Source organism: Mobula birostris, chromosome 1 (genome assembly GCF_030028105.1).
Source record: "Mobula birostris isolate sMobBir1 chromosome 1, sMobBir1.hap1, whole genome shotgun sequence".
Classification (NCBI taxonomy): domain Eukaryota; kingdom Metazoa; phylum Chordata; class Chondrichthyes; order Myliobatiformes; family Myliobatidae; genus Mobula; species Mobula birostris.
Window position 1 is genome coordinate 156136126 of NC_092370.1, and position 25973 is coordinate 156162098.

At 41.9% G+C, this 25973-nt stretch overlaps 1 protein-coding gene across 1 annotated transcript in view; it reads left to right on the forward strand.

Annotated features, from left to right (window-relative positions):
- The window catches only part of exd1 (exonuclease 3'-5' domain containing 1), a 79463-nt gene that overhangs the window by 49532 nt on the left and 3958 nt on the right, over positions 1-25973 (forward strand). The window contains exons 6-9 of the mRNA XM_072275767.1: positions 971-1057; positions 2402-2506; positions 8877-8957; positions 15592-15735. Coding sequence (XP_072131868.1) covers positions 971-1057; positions 2402-2506; positions 8877-8957; positions 15592-15735 — 417 coding nt within the window. The remainder of the gene's footprint in view (positions 1-970; positions 1058-2401; positions 2507-8876; positions 8958-15591; positions 15736-25973) is intronic.

Here is a 25973-nt window from a genome sequence, read left to right on the forward strand (position 1 = left end):
ACCTTCACTGCTGTTGTGATGTGTCGCCATCTTCCACCAACTCCACCGTTGAGATCTTGGTTGGATTGCTCATTGTCTGGAACTTCCCTCTTGACCTTACCACAATGGGTGATCCTACCAGGAGCTAAGCTCCAGACGACTCACACTTGGGATCTCGGAAACACAACCAACTCCGCCATGTCCAGGGAGAAAGGAGTGCCCCAAACTTGGGATTTGTGGAAAACTGTTGAATCTCATCTTGAGAAAGTCAACAAACTTATGCCGTTAACTTCCTGTTAGAACTCAGCTGGATTAGTTGGTGTATGTATAGTGACTGTGCAAGTGGTTCAGCTGTTCCTTGGTTCCAATGATCCAGGTTTATTCTTGACCTTCATGACCACTTGAGTTTCCTTCCACATCCCAAAGATGCACAGGTTGGTGAGTTAATTAACCCTTTATAGATGGCTGATGGGGGAATTGGTAGGGTCAGTGGGCACGTGAAGGGAAAGGTTACAGAAAAATGTAGGGAAATGGCATGGAATTTCTTTAAGAAATAGCATAGACTGGATGGGTCGAATGTTGTCCTACATTGTAAAGTAGTAAAGCATATGAGTAAAGGTGTAAGAAGCCTTTAAAGTCTTGGATGTCCCTTATCGCACAAGATCTGTACTCAAATGAATTTTAATTGGCTATCTAAATGAAGATAAAAATAGTGCACCTCTGCATTGTGGAGAGATTGCAATCCTAGAAAATATTCCATATTGCAATTTTCTATTATGCACATGCTTGACGGAATTTGACAAAACTGCTTTGCTTTCAGTGTTTGTTTATTTCTTTTTCTCAATGTGAGTTGTGTAGGAGTGGATGTCTTGCCTGAACTGCTTTGCTTTCAGTGTTTGTTTATTTCAGGGGTATACCGTAGTTATAGGTGAGAATACAGAGGAGAAATAAATTGACCGACTTTTAAGTATTTTTTGCCTGAATTTTACAGATCTTTCAGATTAAACAACAGAATGTGATTGGAGTTGCAGTGAAAGGTATTAATGTCTGCCGCTTCGGAAAGCTGTTCTGGATGCAGGTAATGTTTTAACCCAATGGAAGGGCTGAGTCATTGATAGTTAAATACTTACTTCCATAAAAACCTTCATTTGCATAAATTTTCAGGCAGGTACTTCTTAAATTAAAACATGACTATCCCAGTTCAGGATGTACTGCACCCCCTGAGATAGTCACTGATTCCCAAAAATCTCTTGAAAGCCAGTTAACACCACATGCATCCTGTTGATGCTGAGGCACAAATGCACCTTCAAAGCAAGAGGAGAGAGTTGGCCTAGGCAGAAGCCTTGGTAGTTGACTGTCTCAACAAGGCCTAAAGACAGACTGACAAGGAGGTCTTCTAATGTGCTTCCCCAACTGCACCAGGTGCCCAGACATCAAGAGAGTACAGCTGAAGTACAACCAGACCCTGAGAAGCAACTCTTTCAAGTTCTCAGAGGTACCTCAACCTCTCACAGACTAAATGTACTTGAAACATAGACGGCTGCAGAATGCTGTTGCTTAATTACATTTTCATTTATGGCTTTAATACAAAAGATTTGCTTTACTCCCTGATCCTTTTACTGAAAAGGATGAATATAGGATGGCACATAGCATTGTAGTTAGCGTAACACAATTACAGCACACCAACCTGTTTTCACACTTTATGCATTCTCCCCATAACCACATGGATTTCTTCTGGGTGCTCTAGTTTCCTCCAACATGCCAAAGACATACAGGTTAAGATTGGTAAGTTGTGGGTGTGCTAGGTTGGCACCTCAGTTATGGCAATAGTTGTGGGCTGTGCCCGGCACATCCTTGGACCGTGTTAGTCTTTGGTGGAAACAATTCATTTCACTGTATGTTTTGATTATTTCAATATATATGTGACAGATAAAGCAATCTATGTTTTTAGAAGCTCCTAGACTTTTTTGACAGATATAGTTAATCAAGAATACCTTATTTATTACATTTCAAAAGTAGTTATTAAAATACTTTGTCAATATCTCCTAGTGCCAGATCACATTCTCCATTGTGAATAAAAAGGTTTGTCCCTGCATGCTATGCTGTGCAGTAAGGAAGCCTTGTTTTTCAATACAGTTTTTTAAATGTTCCGTACAAGAAGGTTCAATTTGAATGGAATTTATTGATGCACAGTTAAGTTGTTGTACTAGCTGTTCTGAAGATGCAGCCAAGGTTGAGTGGAGATGACTATATTTGAACAAATAGACTCACAAGCTGTGACATAGTCATTTGAGTACTTTTGACTGTAAACTGTACTTCTGTTCATGAAGTTGGTTTCCAGTCCAGAGCTTTATTGCTTCATAGCTTTATTAACACATTTCTATGTTTGTGCATTATTTAATTCTGGTTACTTGTTCTCTAGATTTCAACAAATGATCGGATCTACCTCTTTGATATTTTTCTCCTGGGAGCAGCGGCATTTAAAAATGGACTTAAGATAGTTCTGGAAGACGTTAATGTATTGAAGGTAATTATATTTGGCCATATTTGTGTTTTCAGTTTGTGAAATCGAAATTATTTGCAATTGCTGTGAGGTGCATTTTCCTCTATCTGCCATAATTCATTTTTCAGTTTGTGATCTGCAGGTTTATGAAGATCTAAATTTGCTTTGAAATGGACTGCCTGTAGATTTTTTTAAAAATATTAAACTCCTTCAGTCAGTATATTCCCAAATTCAGTTGATCTCTTCAGACTGGCAGCAAACCTAATTCTGATGTTTGATTTTTTAAAAAAAAGGGGGAAAGAAAAAGTATTGCAGAGGACTTTATCAGCCTTCACTATGATAAACCTTAACACTGATGTTAATGGAATGAATTTCGGAGGCAGAATACAATATATTGTTACTACTTACATAGCATGTTTAGCATAACTGATAGAGGATTAAATGTTGGTTATCCGGGTCAGTTAATCCATTAAGATATTGTAAACAAAACTTAGAAAATCAGAGTAAGATTGGACTGTTAATGTCCATTTTGGGGGTGTGGGGTGCAGATGCAGCTCTACCAAAGGAGGTGTAAGGTGCTCCACTAGTCTGCAGGTCACCCTTGGGCAAAGTAAAGCTACTGCTTAACCCTGTGTCCCCAACCACCGGGCCGCGAGGAAATGATATGATTTGACGATATGAGTCAGCTGCACCTTTCCTCATTCCCTGTCACGCCCACTGTTGAACTTGAACGCACGCGAGGTCATCAATTGGTCATTAACCTGCAACTACTCGATGAGTAAAAAACACGTCGCTTGAGAGTTTCTTTGGAAGAGATGGTAGGGGACATAAAAGGCCTAACGATGATGATAACGCAGAGACAGCTGGCGCCAAGACTGCAAAAAAAAAAGAAAGCTTCCTTCAACAGAAAATACGACGAGTCGTACATAAAATACGGTTTTACTGTGACCGGTGACTTGCACGCTCCAAGCCCCCTGTGTGTGATATGTGGAGACAAGCTGTCTAATGAGGCAATGAAGCCCTCAAAACTGCTTCGGCACCTTGAGTCCAAGCACCCTGCACTTAAAGACAAAACCCATTGAGTTTTTTAAGCGGAAAAAACTTGTGCAAGCGGAACAGAAGCAAATGCTGAGAGCCACCACCTCCACAAATGCTGCTGCTCTGAGAGCATCGTACTTAGTGGCTGGCCGTGTTGCTAAGGATAAGAAGCCTTTCACTGTTGGTGAAGAATTGATTCTGCCTGCTACCAAGGACATGTACCGTGAACTATTGGGAGAAGCTGCAGCTAACAAGATGGCACAGGTTTCTCTTTCAGCTACCACAGTTTCAAGGAAAATCGATGACATAACGGAGGACATCAAAGCACAGCTGGTGGAACGGCTTAACAAGTCTGGTTTCACTATCCAAGTCAAAGAAGTTGCTCCTGAATGCCAGTCTACACACTGTGTCACACACAGGGAAATGCTAGCTAGCCAAAAAATGTCACCTGATCTTAACAGCGTATTGAGTGACGTTGTTGAAGTTATCAATCACATCAAAGCAAAAGCCCTGAACTCACGTTTGTTTGAGCAGCTTTGCAAGGAAATGGATGCAGAGCATAAACGCCTTCTCTTACACACTGAAGTCAGGTGTCTATCAAGGGGAAGAGCCCTGGCCAGGGTTTTTGAGATAAGAGAGCAGCTACAGAGATTTCTTTCAAGAAAAAAAGTCACCACTGGCAGCAAACTTCAGTGACGAGGAGTGGATAGCAAAACTCGCTTATCTGTGTGACATCTTCAACCTGCTCAATGAATTCAATTTGTCACTTCAGGGAGAATGACAACTGTCTTCAAGTTGGCAGATAAAGTGTCTGCTTTCAAAGCCAAACTGGCACTGTGGGGACGGCGAGTGGACAGGAGCATATTTGACATGTTCCCAACGTTAGCTGGGATTTTAGGAGAGACTGAGGCTGCACCATCGTTCTCACAGCTGGTGCGTGATCACCTATCTTCACTGTTGACAGAATTCGAGCATTACTTCCCAACCGCAAATGACCCAAGACATGCAAAGGAGTGGGTCCGTGACCCATTTGTGAATGTTCCCGGTGAATCATCCATGTCAGCGCGAGAAGATCATCAACTCCTCAAGCTTGCAAATGACAGTGGGCTGAAATGTATGTTTGACATAGCATCTCTGCTGGCATTCTGGATCAAAGTCAAGGCTGAATATTCTGAGATAGCCACGAAAGCACTGAAAACGTCGCTTCCATTTCCAACATCATATCTCTGTCAAGCGGAGTTTTCTGCATAGAATGCAACAAAAAGTAAACTGCGGAATAGACTGGACATAAGGAACCCCCTTATAATTGACTTATCACTATATTCATGCGAGGAAAATATGCGCTGTGTGTTTACTATTAAATTCGTTAGATAAACCCTTTTAGAAACAAAATTGAGTGTATTAGCCACTTAAGTGAATTATAGTTGACTTATCACCTATATTCCGGTCGGGATTAACACCCCCCCCCAACCCCCATCAGCTGGTCCGCAAGAATATCGTCAATATTAAACCGGTCCACAGTGCAAAAAAGGCTGGGGACCCCTGGCTTAACCCACCATCAGGGTCACGTGAAGTAGGTGGGGGATGGTTGTGTGAGCAGCTGGTGCATATCACAAGCCCTGGTTATGCAACCACTGACACTGGGCAAACAATCTGTGAAGAGTATTGATAATGGCTGGGGTCACCCATCTTGTAAAGACACTGCCCAGAGGAAGGCAATGGCAAAGCGTATCTTTTTTTCAAATAAATAAGTAAATAGAATTGCCAAGAACAATCATGGTCTAGGAAAGACCATGATTGCCCACATCATACAACGCAGCACATAACAAACAAACATCTACTTATTTTGCAGTAGATTTTGGAGAACTTAAGTAATAGGGCAGCCAATAAAAGTAGAATAATTGGATCTCCATTTCAATCAGATGCCTTTGAAGGTTATTTTGAAATTAGGGCATGTTGAGAATTGGCAAACTGATTCAAAGAAAAAACACACTGTTGTTGTGTAACAATTGAGCTATTGTAAGAGTCAACGCTTGGAATCTCACCTATTTGCATATTCGTAACATAACTCAGGGATCTGAGTATAATGTGTCAGTTTTCTGCACAAATTAAGGGAAAACTAATCAATGAGGAAGCTACAAAAGGATTTGAAGAAGTTAGCTGGACTGTCCATCGCATCAAAGATGTAAATAATGCTGCTGTCTGTAAGGAGTTTGTACGTTCTCCCGGTGACTGCATTGGTTTCCTCTGGGTGTTCCAGTTTCCTCCCACAGTCCAAAGATGTACAGGTTAGTTAGTCACATGGGTGTAATTGTGTAGTGTATGCTTGTTGGGCTAGGAAGGCCTGTTACTGTACTGTCTGTAAAATAAAGGTGATGAAAGCATAGAAACAGATTTATTTGTAAGTGGTAATGTATCAAGTGGTACTGATTTGTGAATAATACGCAGTTAATATCCAAGCACAGCAAGAAGTTAGAAATAATGAAAACAAGACTACAGATTTGGAACACTTGAAAAGTTCAGCAGGTCAATCATGGTAAGTTAATGTTTCAAATCATGACCCTCCATCAGGATTAAAAGGGAAGAGGAAATAATGGTGGCATATTCAGTGTAGTAGGGATGAGGTCTAAGCTGGTAAGTGATGGGAGGAACTGATGTAACCAGAAAGTGGGGTGTGGGGGAAGAGGAATAGATGCTTACAGGTTGTTAGGTGGAAACAGATGGGATGTGGATGAAGAACAAATCAAACCATGTGTACGCTGGGGAATTGGAGAAGAAATCTAGGCAGACAGGTAAGTAAGAAAGGGAGGAGAACACCAAGAATGCAGGTTACCTGAAATTTGAACATCTAAGTTCCTATAGTTGGGTTGTACACTACCCATGGAATGTGAGATGTTCCGATTTGCCTTTGGCCTCTGTAGCAGTGGGGAAGGCTGAGGATAGACACATTAGTGCAAGAGTGGGAAGGAGAATTAACAACAGAACTTGACGCTCAAGACTGTCTTGGTGGACAGGATATAGTGCTCTGCAAAACTTTCACCTAGTCTATACTTGGTTTTACCAATGTGGAGAAGGCCACTGGTTGCAGGTTAACCTCTGCCTCACTTATAAGGGCTTTTTACATACCTGGATGATGGTGATGGAGGAGGTGAAGGGACAGTTACAGTTCTTGTGGTTGAAAGGGAAGTAGGGGCATGGGTAGGGAGGGATTAGCAGACTGAGGAAAGTGATCCACGAGGAAAGCAGGAAGAAGGGAAGAGGGAAGCTGTTGCTGGTCATGGGATCAGTTTGGGAATTCATGGAAATTGTGGAAGATGTGTTCGATGCAGAAACTAGTGGGGATGAAAGTTAAGAAGCAAAGGATTCCTGTTCTAGCTGAAAAGAGGGTGGATGATGAGACAAGATATGCAGGGAATGGAGAAAATGTGTGAGAGGGCTCCATCGACTGTAGGAAAGAGAAAGCTATTTTTACAGATGTAAGTGGACATTTCTGAAACCTTCAGGCAAGAGTCTTGAGAACAAGTGCAACAGAGATGGAGAAGTTGACACAAAGGAATTGTGTCCATAATGGAGTTAACACTGGGAGTTGCAGGGTTTTTATTTGAAACTGTAAGTGGCAAGGGTGCTCCATGAGAAGAAGACAGAATGATCCAGAAAAGGAAGTGTCAGAGATAGTCCAGGTGAATTTGAGGACAGAAGTGATAATCAGTATCAGGGACCTCCATCACCCAGGACATGCTCTCTTCTCATTGCTGCCATCAGGAAGAAGGTGCTGGAACCTCAGGGCTTGCACCACCTGGTTCAGGGACAGTTAGTTGCTATCCTTCAACCATCAGGCTCTTGAACCAAAGAGGATAACTTAACTCAACTTCACCTGCCCCAACATTGAAATGTTCCCACAACCTGTGGACTCGTTTTCAAGGACTTTTCATCTAATTTTTTTTGATATTTATTGATCATTATTATTTTTATTTTTGTATTTGTGTAATTTGTCTTTTGCATACTGGTTGAACGCCCATGTTGGTGTGGTCTTTCATTGATTCTGTTATGTTTATTCTATTATGGATTTGAGTATGCCTTCAAGAAAATGAATCTCAGAGTTACATATGGTGACATATGTACTTTGATAATAAATTTACTTTGAACTTTAAAATTGACGAGTTTGGAACAAGTACTGGTAGCAGCTCCAATGTATTTGTCAATGCAATTAAAGCTGGTGATGTTGACCTTTATTACAGAATATTGGAACACAAGTAGTATAATTTCATTAATATTTTTGAATTAACAATATCACATCTGGAGTGCTTGCTATCTTGGGTTTATTACTTAAAAGATATCAGAATCAGCTTTATTATTATGATGTATGTTGTGAAATTTGTTTTGTGGCAGCAGTACAATGTAATACATAAAATATTAATAAAATAAAAATATGTATTTAACTATTAAGTGGTGCAAAAAGGGGAAAAATAGTGAGATAGTCTTCATGGATTGGTTCATTGTCTGTTCAGAATCTAAAGGCAGAAGAGAAGAAGTTATTCCTAAAACATTCAGTGTATGTCTTCAGGCTCCTGGACTTCCCTGATGATGGTAATGAGTAGAGAGCATGTCCTGAATGATGAGGGTCCTTAATAAGTCATTGTCTTTTGAAGATGTTCTCGATAGTGAGAAGGCTAATGCCCATTGGTTAAATTTACAGCCCTCTTCAACTTTCTCAGATCCTGTGCAGTGACCCCTCCAAACCGGGTTGTGATACAGCTGGTTAGAATGGTCCCCACGGTACATTGTAGAAATTGGCTGGAGTCTTTAGTGGTATACAAAGACCTGCTTTATTTCTGCCTTGTAGTGAGTGTGTAAAATTCAACAGACTGATACCTGCAGTAGAGTATTGTCTTGTGTGGAGTGGCTGATCCCTATATTGAGTTTAGAAGAATGAAAAATGATTTCATTGAAATGTCAAAATTCGGAGGTTGATTATGCCTGTCTCTTTCAGCTGTGTAGGCTTTATGCTAAACTCCATCTACTGCCCTCTTTGAACCGTTTCATTTTAATCACTCTTGCATTCAACTCCACCAACATCCTGCTTTAAGCAAGTGATTTAAATTGATAAATACTGCATTAACCAATGAAACCACTGGGAATTGCATAGTTTATGTCATCACTATTAAAGGACCTATTTGGATTTTAATAAAAGGTTTGCAATAAGCTCATCTGGGAGAACTATCAAATATAAGGCTACAGTCTTGTCATAAATTAAGCCTTGAAGTGCATTTAAGGAGCTGTGTACTTAAATCCAGGTTACTTTCGTTGTGTATTTCATAGTAGTTAAGATAATGTTTAATGTTTTTATATGATTCAGGTGATCCATGATAGTCGCTTGCTCTCTGACTGCCTGTATCACCAATATAGGGTGGACCTCACCAATGTGTTTGACACGCAGGTAAGGTGAACTTTGGTTTGAATCATAACCAGCATCTTGTCTTGAATTGTGCTGCTTGCAGACATCCTCCATTATACTAAGTTAGTGTTGTGTTCTAGATTATTTTTATTATTGTGACACCTTACCAAGGGAAAAGCTGGTTAGTCAGCTAATGGCTGCAATAAAAAGGTAAGAAATTCAAGGTGAAAATGAGTGAATATAAGAGTACAATGTGCATGGATCCAGCAGACTGAACATACTTGGAAGGGATAAAGGTCATGACAGTATATGTAAAAGTTAATTTATGACTGAAAGCTGACCTTCTGTCAGTGGAAAATGCCACCAAAAGATAGCATAGCTGAAAACAAGGAAAGCCAAGTGAGTCCTCAATGAACTTTGTAGTATTTGTCGCTGTTGAGTATTTCTAAAAAGAATTATTTTTTTTATTGCACTGTGGGAGCAGTTCCACGGAAGAACTATTAACAGTTCAGAAAGGCAGGTGATCCTCTCAATGGCAGGTGGGGGGAAGCTGTTGAAGTTAGGCTACAGTTGCTTCTGAGCAACACCAACAGCACAAAACGAGTTTAAAAGAAAAACTGAAGACGAAGTAGACATCATAGACCAAATTGAATTCAGAACCCTAGTGAGCACAAGAAGGGACCTGTGAGCAATAGGAGGCAAGCAACAGCTCAAACTGAACAAATAACCTCCAGCTGAAAGATATAAAATCTGAGTTGTATTAAAATTAGAGATGAAAGTGGGGAATGCAGAGGATGACAATCTAAGGACACGTCCCTCTGTACATAAGGGATGTGGTTACATCAATGACCTTGCGAGCAGGTTTGTTAGAGCTGTTGGTGAGGGTTTAAATTACGTTGGCAGAGTGATGCAAGCCAGAGTTTGAGATCAGATGATGGAGTAGTTGGTGTAAGGGTGGATGTAATGTGCAGAGGAACTCTGAGGAAGGAGAAGCAGTGGAGAGGGTGTTAATGCAGTGAGCTGGATGGGTTGAAATGTGCTTAGCTTCACGCAAGAAGAACAAGGGTGATGAACTTTGAGCATGGATCAGTACATGAAATTATGCAATTACAGAAACTTGGCTATTACATGAGTAGGATTGGCCTTTAGATGGCATTTAGACGTTTCAAAGTGATAGGGAGATAGGAGGTGGGGAAATGGCATTGCTATTCTGGGACAGCATCACCACTGAAGAAAAGAAAGATATCATGGAGGGAGTATCTACTGAGTCAGTGTGGGCGCAAGTCAGAAACAGGTAAGAAACGATCACTTTATTGAGAGTATTCTGTAGGCCCCCCAAAAAAAAAATCACCGGGGACACTGAGGAGCACTTAAGTAATCAGATTTTGGAAAGGTTTAAAAATAACAAGGTTATTGTCATGGGTAGGTTGGCACCTCCTTGGTATAAAAGTTTTATAAAGGGTAGAAGCTGTTTTGTGTGTCAGGAAAGGATTCCTGACACAGAATGTGGACAAGCCAACTGGAGCAGAGGTCATACTGGATCTAGTACTTGATAATGAACCTGGTCAGGTGACATCTCGGTGGGAGAGCATTTTGGATATAGTGACCACAACTCCTTGATAGTTAAGATAGCCGTGGACAAGGATAGGAACAGACAATATAGGAAAGTATTTAATTAGGATAAGACTAATTGTGCTATTAGGCAGGAACTCTTTGAGTGTAAATTGGGAAGAGTTGTTGTTAGAGAAATGTACAGCAGAAATGTGGAGGTTGACCACTTGCATGGGGTCCTGGATAGGTTTCTCCCACTGAAATGGGGAAAGAGTAGTAGGGTGAAGGAACCGTAGTTGATGAGATGTGGAACATTTAGTCAAGAGGAAGGAGGAAGCATACCTCAAGGTTTAGGAAACAAGGATCAGACAGTGCTCCACAGAGTTACAATGTAGCCAGGTAGAAACTTAAAAAGGGATTTGGGAATATCAAAAAAGGAACATGAGAAGGCCTTGCCAAGTAGGATGAATGAAAATCCCAAGGCATTCTTCACATCTGTGAGGAACAGGGTAATGCCTAGAGTGAGTATAGATCCAAACAGAGATAATGGGGGAAATGTGCCTGGAGGCAGAAAAGATAGAGGAGGTCCTTAGTGTTCACCAGGCATAGGGACTTTGAATGTCAGTAAGCGTAGAACAGACCAATGTGCTGGAGCATGTCAAGATTATGATAGAGGCAATTTTAGAGCTTCTGAATAACGTTAGGCTAGATAATTCACTGGGGCCAGACAAGATTTACCCTGGGTTACTACATTTAAAGCATAGTCTTGCTTGGAATAGTCAGCATAGCCTTGAGAGAGACAAGTCATGCCTCATGAGTCTAATTGAGTATTTGAGAAGAAGAGGTGACAAAGTAAATTGATGAAGATGGGGTGGTGGGTGTGATGTGTATTGATTTTAGTAAGATGTTTGACTAGCTTCTCCAAGGAAGTTACATCCACAAAGTCGTATGGCAATGGATACATGGAAATTTGGCTGTGAAGATGTAGAACTGCTTTACCCACAGAAGGCAGTGAGTGGTTGTAGTTGGAGTGTATTCAGCCTGGAGTGTAGTGACTAGTGGTTCTGCAAGGGTCTGTTTGAGGACCGTTATTTTTTCTGTTTTTTTTTTAATAAATGACCTGGGTGTGGAAGTGAAAAGGTGAATAGGTTAGCAAGTTTGTAGATGGCACAAAGGTTGGTGGTGTTAAGGGTGCAATAGAAGGTTGTGATGGGTTACCACAGGATTATAGACAGGATGCAGAGTTGGGCAGAGAAGTGGCAGATAGTGTTTAATCCGGAAAAGTGTCAAGTCATAAATTTTGGAAAGATTCAACTTAAAGGCAGAGTAAAAGGTTATTGGCAGAATTCTTACCAGTTGGAAGAACAGAGGGATCTCGGGATCCACATCCATAGATAACTCAAAATTGCTGTAGAATTTGGTCGGGTAGTTAAGAAGGCGTATTGGTTTATTATTGTCACGTACCAAGATACAGTGAAAAGCTTGTATTACATAATGTTTTTACAGAATATCATTACATAATATGAGAATATTGAGCTATAATAAAGTAAAACCATAACAGTGCAGAATAAAATGTAGTGATAAAGACCATGAGACGTAGGAGCTGAATTAGGCCATTCAGTCTATCCAGTCTGTTCCACCATTCTACCATGGCTAGTTTATTAGTGCCCTCAACCCCATTCTCCTGCATTCTGTCCATAACCTTTGACACCCTTACTAATCAAGTACCCATCAACCTCCATTTTAAATATATTTGGTGACTTGGCCTCCACACAGCTATCTGTAGCAATTAATTCTACAGATTCACTACCCTCTGGCTAAAGCAATTCCTCCTCATCTCTGTTTTAATTGATAAAGTGCAAAATCATAGATAGAGTGTGAGGCCAAGAGTCCATCTTATCGTACAAAAGTTCCCAGAGCTTCTATCCTTGAGCTGGGTGCTACATGCTTTCACATTATTAAACCAGGGATTGAGTTAAAAAGTCATGAGATATCATTGCAGCTCTATAAAACTGATCAGAGCACACCTAGAATATTGTGTTCAGTTCTGGTCACCTCATTATAGGAAGGATGTAGAAGCTTTAGAGAGGGTTCAGAGGAGACTTACTAGGATGCTACCTGAATTAGAGTGTGTCTGATGAGGAAAAGTTGAGTGAGCTGGGACTTTTTTCTTTGGAATGGAGGAGGATGAGAAGTGGCTTGATTGACATGTTATAAGATTGAGAGGCACAGAGGGAGTGGAAAGCCAGTGCCTTTTTCCCAGGGTGGCAATGGCCAATACCAGAGAATTGGTTGTTGTGATTAGAGGGAAGTTTAGGGGAGATGTCAGAATTGGGTACTTTACACAGTGGTAGGTGTCTATACACATGGTTGGGATAGTGATAGGGACATTTAAGAGCCTCTTGGATAAGTACACAGAAAATGTAAGAAAAATGAAAGATTATAGGTTGTACAGGAAGAAAGGGTTAGGTTGACCATGGAGTAGATATTCTGTAGATCCATACAGTATTGTGGGCCAAAGGACCACATGCTGTACTGTTTCATGTTTTCAGTTTTCTACGTTCTGTAGCAGTGAGAGAGGTTCTGGATTTATTTCTGTTCTCATCTCTGCCTGCTTTAACCACTTCACTTTAGCAATGAATATTATACTTGATGTTAATTAAATAAAGCTTTTGAATGCAATATAAAGGCTGATCATATTGAGTTTCTGTGTTACTTAAGTGAACCTCCCTGGCATTCATGCTTTTTTCCATTTTGGTTCACATGATGCATATATCGCTGTGAATTGATACATTGATTTATTTTGTTTATGTGTAACTTTGCTACAAGCAGAAGTCCTAGTTTGTATTTGTTACTGTATCCAACAACCTACAGCAGAACACTTGACTTATTTAGAAGGAAACGTTTTTCAGAACACTGATCCAATACGTTTCCAAACAACAGCTTGTGGCATATCGTCATTGTGTTCTCCCAGGTGAATTGCAAATCATGCATGAAGTTTAGCTCCGTTATTGATTCAAGGTATTTACAGCAAGGATCTTTCATCCAGTGGTTTATTTTCTTTAAGTTTTCCATCCTTATTGAAGTAGCAACTGAAATTGTCAAGAAAAACAGTGAGATGTTACTGCACCATTTATTTAGTTTCTCTCTTTTTCCTGATGCCATGCTACTGGTGTCTTCAAAGTATTGGGAATGTAATGACTTCTTTAACTTTTCAATTCGGTTACCACCATTAGTTTAGTATCATTTCCGTAATGGAACAAATCAATGCCTTTTTCTCGTGACCTAAGTTCCAGTTCATTTAAAATGTCAGCTGAATGTGACAACTTTATTAATCAGTTGTGCTTTAAAACAGCTGCCAAGTTAGACTCTCTTAGAAAAAAGTGATTCATATGTCCTTCCAAGCTTCCTGTCCAGAGTGGTTAGTGTTGTTTGTGAAAAACATGAAATAATCATTCTGATATTTTCTGAACGTAAAACTTTTGTTTTAGTGAGCTTATTTTTTAAATTATATTCTTTACTACTATCTGCAGTACTTCCATAAGATCAAGGGGAATGCCCAGCATTACAGAAAGTTGTATTAAAAGCTCATTGCCATCCAGGATTAAAAGAAAAGCCAACTTAATTGATATTTCATCTATCACCCTAAATGTTCATTCCCTCCAGCACTGGGACACAGTGACTGCAGTATGTACCAAGTACAGAATGTATTGCATTTACACACCCAGGCTGCTCTGACAGCACTGCCCACTGTACCTCTAAGACCCATGTGTACATGAGGACACCACCACCTGTGTATTCTCCTCCAAATTGCTCAGCGTCCTATGGAGTTGGTCCTTCATTGCCATTGAGTTTTAATTCTGGAACACCATTCCACAGCACCCTAAAGGACTTCAGTGGTTCAAAAGGAAGTGGCTCACTGCCAGCTTTTCATGGGCAATTAGGGAAGGAGACAAATGCTTTCCAAACCAGCAGCACCCAGATCCTGAAACAAATGAGTAGATAAGTTTTAAAAATCAACTTTAATATGAACACCAGATTATGTGTGTGATAAAGGACTTTATTTTCTTTTCTTTTGAGCTGTCTTGTAACATTGTGAAACGTTTATTGGCTGATGTCCATATTGTTCTTTCCTTTTTATTGTCGGAATTCAACCATTAAGGGGTTTTTGATTCCAGTCCCAGAAGCATTCAAAAACTGAAAATGAAATTACACTGAGTTTGATTCATCCGGACTCATTCTCAGTCTCATCAATGCAGTTTTTGAAGATTTGTGACCCATTGGTTTAAGTAAAAATCTTGATGTTATATGGAACATTGAACAAACTTATAATCTCACAGGTGAAATGTGGGGTAATCAGCACCGCAACAGACACATGATTTTTCAGGAAAGGAACCAAACAGGAAGTAAAAGCTTGTTATATTTTGGGAAACACCCAAAAAAATGGATGAGACAGGAACAATGAATTTATTGTCTTGCAGACAATTGAGCAAGACATTTGAATAGAAAAGAATGATGTGTCCAGGTGGAGATTCATGCACACAGGAAAGTGAAAAGTAAGGACAACTGTGGTGGAAAGACAGCTTGCTAATTTAGATTTTAAATTATAATCTTGAGGGATGACATTACCAGAGAATCCATGTTTTGTTTCTTTCACCTGTGCCTCACTACAGCACTGTGATCTGATAAAATGTCTACAACTCAAAAGCCAGAAGTTCAGGACTTGAGGGATGGGGAAAGGCTGAGATGTATGAAATAGGTAGAATACACAAGAGATCCTGTTGACTACTGTGAACCTCTGCTGATGGGAGAAATTATATATGAACAGTGTTTAAAACGTACTTACCCAGGTTTCTTTAGTGATTAGTAGACTTTATGGTTCACAACTCCAATAATAACCTAGTTATTTCCTTTCTGTACACTCTTGCCTCAGCTGACATGGATTGAGTGAGTTGAGCTATGTGGATATTGTGGCTTATAACTTTCTAACCTACCCTTTCCCTGCTGATCCACCTCCAAATGAGTTTAGAGGATTTTGTGCCAGTTCTGACTAGTGATTAGTTATTTGGCGTACCTTTTAGCTATACTGAACTTTAACATTATGGATTTATTTCGTAATATGCAGGTTGCCGATGTTCTGCAGTTCTCCACAGAGACAGGAGGCCTTCTTCCCAGCCATGTCAGTACTTTGGGAGAATGTCTGGTCTGTCATCTCGGCCTCCCGCCAAGAAAAATCCGGTTCTTGCAGCACAGTGCAGCTGTTCTCAAGGTACATGGCAGTAGTCAGAATAAACTGTTCAATGCTGTCAAAAAACATCACTCTATACCATGAAGTGTGGGGATTGTTGACAAGTGGTGTTGAAGGCATATCTAAGTACAAAGTGGATGACAATTGGACATTTTAAGGAAATGTAATCAAAAATCAAAATATTGCAGGTAATGCAGATAAAAGTGCATGAAATATTTGACTAATGATCTTTCCTCAACTCATTTTTCTCCATAACTGATGCTTGATAGCCTAAGGTTTTCCAGCATTCCATTATCATTGAATATATTATGTTTTATTCTAATATGTCATATTTTGATTTGGATATATTTTATTCTCACAATAATGGGTGACAGAGTAGCATACTAGTTATTGTAACACTATTTCAGCATCAGCAACCTGGGTTCAATTCATGTCATTTATTCTTCCCATAACCACGTTTGTACATTTTCCCTGTGACCGTGTGGGTTCCCTTCAGTTTCTTCCCACATGCCAAAGACTTGTGGGTTGATCACATGGGTGTAATTGAGTGGCCCATGCTCATTGAGCCAGAAGGGCCTGTTACCGTACTGCAACTCTGAATAAAGTTTTAAAAAAATAAACAACAGGCAATCATTAACACTACCTGAGCAAAATATGTAGCTTGTTTTATATCAGGTTAATCAAGACTCAAGTAGTATTCAAACATTGAAATTTAGCCAAGTATTAGTGACCATAATATGGTGGAATTCTTCATTAAGATGGAGAGTGACATAGTTAATTCAGAAACAAAGATTCTGAACTTAAAGAGGGGTAACTTTGAAGGTATGAGACGTGAATTAGCTAAGATAGACTGGCAAATGACACTTAAAGGATTGACGGTGGATATGCAATGGCAAGCATTTAAAGGTTGCATGGATGAACTACAACAATTGTTCATCCCAGTTTGGCAAAAGAATAAATCAAGGAAGGTAGTGCACCTGTGGCTGACAAGAGAAATTAGGGATAGTATCAATTCCAAGGAAGAAGCATACAAATTAGCCAGAGAAAGTGGCTCACCTGAGGACTGGGAGAAATTCAGAGTTCAGCAGAGGAGGACAAAGGGCTTAATTAGGAAGGGGAAAAAAGATTATGAGAGAAAACTGGCAGGGAACATAAAAACGGACTGTAAAAGCTTTTATAGATATGTAAAAAGGAAAAGACTGGTAAAGACAAATTTAGGTCCCCTGCAGACAGAAACGGGTGAATTGATTATGGGGAGCAAGGACATGGCAGACCAATTGAATAATTACTTTGGTTCTGTCTTCACTAAGGAGGATATAAATAATCTTCCAGAAATAGTAGGGGACAGAGGGTCCAGTGAGATGGAGGAACTGAGCGAAATACATGTTAGTAGGGAAGTGGTGTTAGGTAAATTGAAGGGATTGAAGGCAGATAAATCCCCAGGGCCAGATGGTCTGCATCCTAGAGTGCTTAAGGAAGTAGCCCAAGAAATAGTGGATGCATTAGTGATAATTTTTCAAAACTCGTTAGATTCTGGACTAGTTCCTGAGGATTGGAGGGTGGCTAATGTAACTCCACTTTTTAAAAAAGGAGGGAGAGAGAAACCGGGGAATTATAGACCGGTTAGCCTAACGTCGGTGGTGGGGAAACTGCTGGAGTCAGTTATCAAAGATGTGATAACAGCACATTTGGAAAGCGGTGAAATCATCGGACAAAGTCAGCATGGATTTGTGAAAGGAAAATCATGTCTGACGAATCTCATAGAATTTTTTGAGGATGTAACTAGTAGAGTGGATAGGGGAGAACCAGTGGATGTGGTATATTTGGATTTTCAAAAGACTTTTGACAAGGTCCCACACAGGAGATTAGTGTGCAAACTTAAAGCACACGGTATTGGGGGTAAGGTATTGGTGTGGGTGGAGAATTGGTTAGCAGACAGGAAGCAAAGAGTGGGAATAAACGGGACCTTTTCAGAATGGCAGGCAGTGCTGGGACTCCAGTTGTTTACAATATATATTAATGACTTGGATGAGGGAATTAAATGCAGCATCTCCAAGTTTGCGGATGACACGAAGCTGGGTGGCAGTGTTAGCTGTAAGGAGGATGCTAAGAGGATGCAGGGTGACTTGGATAGGTTGGGTGAGTGGGCAAATTCATGGCAGATGCAATTTAATGTGGATAAATGTGAAGTTATCCACTTTGGTGGCAAAAATAGGAAAACAGATTATTATCTGAATGGTGGCCGATTAGGAAAAGGGGAGGTGCAACGAGACCTGGGTGTCATTATACACCAGCCATTGAAAGTGGGCATGCAGGTACAGCAGGCGGTGAAAAAGGCGAATGGTATGCTGGCATTTATAGCGAGAGGATTCGAGTACAGGAGCAGGGAGGTACTACTGCAGTTGTACAAGGCCTTGGTGAGACCACACCTGGAGTATTGTGTGCAGTTTTGGTCCCCGAATCTGAGGAAAGATATCCTTGCCATAGAGAGAGTACAAAGAAGGTTCACCAGATTGATTCCTGGGATGGCAAGACTTTCATATGAAGAAAGACTGGATGAACTGGGCTTGTACTCGTTGGAATTTAGAAGATTGAGGGGGGATCTGATTGAAACGTATAAGATCCTAAAGGGATTGGACAGGCTAGATGCAGGAAGATTATTCCCGATGTTGGGGAAGTCCAGAACGAGGGGCCACAGTTTGAGGATAGAGGGGAAGCCTTTTAGGACCGAGATTAGGAAAAACTTCTTCACACAGAGAGTGGTGAATCTGTGGAATTCTCTGCCACAGGAAACAGTTGAGGCCAGTTCATTGGCTATATTTAAGAGGGAGTTAGATATGGCCCTTGTGGCTACGGGGGTCAGGGGGTATGGAGGGAAGGCTGGGGCGGGGCTCTGAGTTGGATGATCAGCCGTGATCATAATGAATGGCGGTGCAGGCTCGAAGGGCCGAATGGCCTACTCCTGCACCTATTTTCTATGTTTCTATGTTTTCTATCCCAAGCTCCTCGAGTCACATTTGCTGGAGTCCATAGATGACAGTGGGGAGTTAAATCCATAAAATGGAAATATAAACAGGAAAATACTGTTTATAATTCTGTAGATTAGTGTCTGTGGAAAGAGAAGCAGAGTTGATGTTTCAAATCAAAGATTCTTCATTAAACTGATTTTTGATCTGAAATGCTCACGTTTCGCTAACCACAAATGGTTATGACGTGTTAAGTGTGGCCAACATTTTCTTCTGCTGTGTTACTTATGAGAGAGAAAACGTAGTTTCCAATTTCCAGAGAAGGTCTGGTGAGGAGAAAAATATCACTGATAAGGTGAGATCAGGACAGATGATACAAGCTTTCTCTCAGTGGGTTAACTGGCAGTTAGAGACAAGGTGAACAAGTGCAATGAAATGAGGGCAGTTCAGGTGAAGACACAAAACAAAGGAATGAACACCTTCCAAAATGCAGAGTTGTGGGACACATCCAGCAGGTCAGGCTCTGCTAACGAGAGGCAACAATGAGCCGAAATTGGAGATGGATGAGTTGTAGTAGAAATGGTCTGTTCTGATGCAGACAAAATGAGTTGATAGTTGAGCCCAGAAAGCTGCACCATATCTAGATGGAAGAGCAAATGTTCTTTAAGCGACAATTGAGTATTTTTTGGCAGCACAGTTGAATTGGCGCAGGAGGCTTCACACCGGTACGGGAGCAAGAGATTTGAAAAAGAAGCTTTTGTGGGATTTTGGCTCTTTTCAGTGGTGCAATTGTGATTCATTAGCAAGGGCAGATAAAGAGAGCAGAGCTGACTTTGGTGGAGTAAAGTGGGGAGTGTTAGTGTTAGAGTGGGGAGGCTTTGACTTGTCAGACTTCAGCGAGAAGGCTTGGACGAGGTATGTATCTGGTATGTTCTTCATTCTTTGTCTGTTAGTACATAGAGCAGTGAGAATAGCTCCAGGGGCTGTGTTGTGTTCTTTGAGTGAGATGTGGGAATTCTGGGAGACCTCCAGCCTCCCTGATGAACAACATCTGCATTAGGTACACTGAGCTGCAGCTCCTCAGAGAAAATGTAAAGTAATGGAAGCTGCAGCTTGAAGACCTTTGGTCCATACGGGAAACTGAGGAGGTAATAGGAGCTACAGGAGGTTAGTCACCCTCAAGTTCCAGGAGGCAGGTAACTAGGTGAGTTTCAGGAGAAAGCGGGGAAATGGGCAGCCAGTACAGAGTACTCCTATGGCTGTTCCCCTCAATACTTATACTGTTTTCGATACTGTCGAGGGGGATAACCTATCGTGGTTGGTGGGGTTGGCGGGTGAAGAGCACAACAACTGGATCTTGGGCACTGTCTGGAGTTTTGGCTCAGAAGGGATGGGGGAGAAGAGGACTGCAGGAGTGATAGGGATTCCATTATTAGAGTATAGACACGATAGAGACCTCCGTATGGTATGTTGCCTCCCAGGTGCCAGGGTCAGGGATGTGTTCAATGGAAGGAGAGAAACCAGAAGTCTTGGTACACATTGGCACCAATAATATGGGTAGGAAAAGTGAGAAGGTCCTGCAGAGAGAATTTAGGGAGCTGAGTAGAAAGCTGAAAAGTAGGACTTTCAGGGTTGCAATCTCTGGATTGCAGCGAATGCCACACGTCATTAAGGGTAAGAATAGGATGATTCGGCAGATAAATGCATGGCTGAGAAACTGGTGCAGGGGTTCAGATTTCTGGATCATTGGGATCTCTTCTGGGGAAGGTTTGACCTGTACAAAAGGGATGGGTTACATCTGAATTCAAGGGGGACCAATATCCTTGCAGGCTATTTTGCTAGAACTACTGGGGACGGTTTAAACTAATTTGGCAGAGAGATGGGAACTGGAGTGATAGGGCTGTTAGTTTACATGCAGAGGCAGTGTGTAGTGAGACTGTCAGGAAAGACAGGCAGATGATAGGGCAAAATTGCAGTCTCTGGGATGAGTTGCAGTGTAAAAGGGTGACAGATACAGGACTGAAGGTGTTAGATTTGAATGCACACAGACGGAATAAGGTAGCTGATCTTGCAGCACAGTTAGAGATTGACAGGTATGATGTCATGGGCATCACTGACTGGTGACTGAAGGAAGTTAATAGCTGGAAGCATAACGTCCAGAGATACACATTGTATCAAAAGGATGGCAGAGAGGGTGGCATGGCTCTGTTCATAAAAAATGAAATCAAATCCTTGGAGTAACATAGGATCGGAAGATGTAGAATCCTTGTGGGTAGAGTTAAGAATTCTGCAAGGGAGACTCAAGGAATTTGAAAAAATCCGGCAACCATTACTGGTGTATTTAGAAGAGACCGACAGCTGAACTTGGTGTGGGGGGCAGTGGGACCTAAACAGCACATACGGGAGGGGTGAGGGGAGGGGAGGGCTGGGAAGGGGAAAGGAGACGGGGTGGTAGGGTTTCCTTTGCTTTTTGCTTGTTTACTATGCATACATTCATTTCACTTTCATTATGTTATAAGAAAGAAAAGAAAAAAGAAGCATTGTACTTTAAGACATTGTTGGTTTTGGTTAAGCTGATGTTGTTTCACAATAAAAACATTTGAAACAACAAGAATTCTGCAAGAGTAAAAAGACCCTGATGGGAATTGTATACAGGTGTCCAAACAGTAGCCAGGATGTGGTCTACATGTTACAGCTTGAGATAGAAAAAGTACGCCAAAAGGGCAATGTTACAATAGTCATGGGGAATTTCAATATGCAGGTAGTTTGGGAAAATCAGGTTGGTTCTGGAACCCGAGAGAGAGTTTGTAGAAAGTTCAAAGGTACAATTTAATGTTGGAGAAATGTATACAATATACATCCTGAAATGCTTTTTCTTCACATCATCTACAAAAACAGAGGAGTGCCCCAAAGAATGAACAACAGTTAAATGTTAGAACTCCAAAGTCTCCCCCCCAACTCCCCCTCCCATGCATAAGCAGCAGCAAGCAACAATCCCCCTTTCCCCACCAGCAAAAAAAAAGCATCAGCACCGTCACTAAACACTCAAGCATGAGCAAAGCAACAGCAAAGACACAGACTTGCAGCTACCCCAAAGACTTCACATTTCGCCCAGTATTCGACATACCACAGGTTCTCTCTCCCCCCCTCTTCCCCCCCCTCTTCCCCCCCCTCTTCCCCCCCCTCTTCCCCCCCCTCTTCCCCCCCCCTCTTCCCCCCCCCTCTTCCCCCCCCCTCTTCCCCCCCCCTCTTCCCCCCCCCTCTTCCCCCCCCCTCTTCCCCCCCCTCTTCCCCCCCCTCTTCCCCCCCCTCTTCCCCCCCCTCTTCCCCCCCCCTCTTCCCCCCCCTCTTCCCCCCCCCTCTTCCCCCCCCTTCCCCCCTCTTCCCCCCCCCTCCCCCCCCCCTCTTTCCCCCCCCTCTAATAAGGGAGAAAGAGATGTCTCCATTTTCCCAGTGAGCGGGGAGACATAACAAACAAATCACTGGTTTACAATGTTAAAAGTCCGCCATGCTGCTTTTTTTGAGCTCTGTACCCAAAAAACTGGGCACACAACTGCTGTTATTCCGACGACACACGGGTCTCCTATCGTGACACCAACCCTCGATCCGCCTGTCTCCAGAGCCCTGAGATCCCAGGTTTCAGAATCTGAGCTGGACTCTTATGCCAATCCTTTGGCATGCTGAACAACAGCGGTCGGTTGTGAAACCCTGAGAGTGGGTCCCATTCCCGCAAAGAACGGTAGTCAGCGTGTAACTCCAGGTGGGGGTCTTCAAAAGAACCCTGAAAGGGCAAAATAGAGATACTAAAGATGGAAATAGAGCTGTTTCCGAAGATGCACGCAAAGGAGTTGCTATTAAGCGTCATTAACTCTCTTAAGTTTCGCCCTGCAAGATGGTTTTTAGAGCAGTTTGTGGTTGAGCCCACTAGGGTATCAGTTATTCTGGATTGGGTGTGTGTAATTAACTGGCTTTGATTAGGGAGCTCAAGGTAAAGGAACCGCAAGAATACAGTATTCATATGTGGCACTGATCCTGCAATTTGAGAGGGAGACGTTAGTCAGATATATCAGTATTATAGTGGAGTTTAAGTGAATTACAGAGGCATGAGAGGAGAGCTGGCAAAAATTGATGGAAGAGGACCCTAGAAGGGGTGGCAGTAGGGCAACAATAGCTGAAGTTTCTGGGAGCAATTCGGAAGGTGCAGGATGATGCAAACATGGCTGTCAAGGGAAGTCAAAGTCAACATTTAAGTAAAAGAGAGGGCATATAGTAGTGCAAAAAATTAGTGGGAAGTTAGAGGATTGGGAAATGTCTAAAAACCAACAGAAGTCAACGTAAAACAAACCATAAAGAGGAAAGAGATTAAATTTGAAGGTAAGCTGGCCGAAAATATCAAAAGGATACCAAAAGGTTTTTTTAGATACAGTATATAAGAGTGAAAAAGAAGCAAGAGTAGATATTGGACTGCTGGAGAGGTAGTAATACGGGACAAGGAAATGGTGGGCGAACTGAATAAGCACTTTGCATCAGTTGTAACTGGGGAAGACACTAGCAGTATGCAGGAAGTTCAACGGTGTCGGTGCAGAAGTGAATATAGTTGCAATTAATAGTGAGAAGGTGCTTGGGAAATAGTGATCTGAAGGTACGTACATGACCTAGACCAGGCAGACTACATCCCAGAATTCTGAAAGAGGTGGCTAAAGAGATTGTGAAAGCATCAGTGGTGATCCTTCAAGAATCAATGGATTCTGGCATGATTTCAGATGACTGGAAATTTGGAAATGTCACTCCACTCTTCAAGAAGGGAGGAAGGCAGAAGAAAGGAAATTATAGGCCGGTTAGCTTGACCCTAGTGGTTGGAAAGATGTTGGAGTGGATTGTTAAGTGTATGGGTTCGAGGTACTTGGAAGCACATGATAAAATAAGCTAAAGTCAGCATGGTCTTCTCTAGGGCAAATCTTAGCTGACAAATCTGTTAGAATTCTTTAAAGGAATATCAAGCAAGATAGACAAAGGAGGATTGATGGAGGTTGTGTACTTGGATTTTCAGAAGGCCTTTGACAAGATGTCGCACATGAGGCTGCTTAACAAGATAAGAGCCCATGGTATTTCAGGAAAGATACCAGCATGGATAGAGGATTGGCTGGTTAGCAGGAGGCAAAGGATGGGAGAAAGGGAGCCTTCTCTGTTGCTGGTGACTAGTGGTGTTTTGCAGGATTCAGTGTTGGGACTACTTTTTAAATTGTATGTCAATAATTTGGATGCCAGAATTGATGGTTTTGTCGCCAAGTTGCAGATGATATGAAGATAGGTGTAGGAGCAGGTAAGGTTCAGGAAGCAGGGAGGCTACAGAAGGACTTGGTCAGATAAGGAGAATCAGCAAATAAGTGTCAAATGGAATACAATGTCGGGATGCAAATGATCGTGCACTTTGGTTGAAGGAATAAAAGCATAGGCTATTTTCTAAAAGGGGAGAAAATTCAAAAATCCTCAGAATCCTTGTGCAGGATTCCCTGAAGGTTAATTTGCAGATTGAGTCGGTGGTGCAGATGGCAAATGCAATGTTAGCATTCATTTTGAGAGGACTAGAATATAAAAGCAAGGATGTAATACTGAGGCATAGTAATATGGAGTAGTGTGAGCAGTTTTGAGCCCCATATCTAAGCAGGGATATGTTGATATTGGTGAGGTTTCAGGGGAGGTTTATGAGAATAAGTCCGGGAATGAAAGGCTTATCATGTGTGGTGGTGGGGCAGGGGGGGCGATATCATAAAAACCTATCTAATGTTGAAAGACCTAGGTAGAGTGGATGTGGAAAGGATATTTTCTATGGTGGAGGAGTCTAGGACCAGAGAGCATAACCTCAGACGAGAAGGATGTCCATTTAGTATGGAGATGAGAGGGTAGTGTATCTGTGGCATTAATTGCCACAGGTGGCTGTGGGAACCAAATCACTGGGTATATTTAAAACTGGGGTTGATGGGTTCTTGATTAAGACGTGAAAGGTTATGGGAAGAGGGCAGGAGAATGACATTGAGAAGGAAATGGATCAGCCATGATGAAATAGCAGATCAGACCCAATGGACCATATGGCCTAATTCTGCTCTTGTTATTATAACAGTGTAAGAGACCACAAACAGGCCAGAGTGTGTCTGATGGAGAATTAAAGTGGTAGGCAACAATGAGCTCATAGTCCCCTTGAAGACCAAACATAGCTGCTCTGTAACATGGTCACCCAATATGCATCCGCTTTCAAGTAGCTTAAACAAATTATAATCACCAAATGGTAGTCTGATATTGATTCGTTTTCTCACACTCCATCCCACATAACATGTACACGTGCACCCCCAATCACTCCTTCACTCCTGGCACTGCTCTTACCCTGTCTCTCCCCACTCCTGCTGAACCCCACAAGCTTTCTCCTTCTCCCTCTTCCCCCCCCTCTCCCTCCCTATCAACCTAACCACAGCCTGACCTGCTCAGCATGCCCCACACAAATGCATGATGCAAAGTTTAGATTCTTTTCTTTGTGTTCAACTCTGCCCTTATTTTACAACCATCTTCAGTGAGACCATACCACCAAACACTTCACCTCCCCCCCGCCCACCCACCACCACACTCTGCTTTCCACGGGAATTGCTCTCTGATTCCCTTGTCCATTTGTCCCTCCCTCAAATCTCCCTCCTGACACTTGATCCTGCAAACTGTATCTGTCCATTCGCCTCCTACCTCACCTCCATTCAGGACCCAAAACAGTCCTTCCAGGTGAAGCAACACTTTACCTGCAAGTCTGTTGGGATCATCTGGCAGTACTGATGTAGCCTCCTACACTGCTAAAACCTGATGTAAATTGGGGAACCGCTTCATCGAGCACCTTCATTCCATCCACAAAAAGCAGGATTTCCCAGTGGCCAACCATTCCAATTCTCTGACATATCAGTCCATGGTCTCCTCTAATGCCACAATGAGATCAGTTGGAGAAGCAGCATTTCATATTTTGTCTGGGAAGCCTCCAACCTGATGGCATGAACATTAATTTTTCTAACTTACGGTAAATTTCTCTTACCCTTCTTCCTCTCTTCCCCCCCCCCCCCCTCAGTTCCCCACTCTGGCTCCCCTTTTCACTTTTCTTCTCCTCACCTATCTATCACCTCCCTCAGGGAGTCCTCCTCCTTTGCTTTCTCCCATGGTGCACTCATTTCCTATTAGATTCCTCCTCCTTCAAACCTTTACCATTTCCTCCTTTCACCTCCCAGCTTCTGACTTCATCCCCCTTCCCCACACACCTGGCTT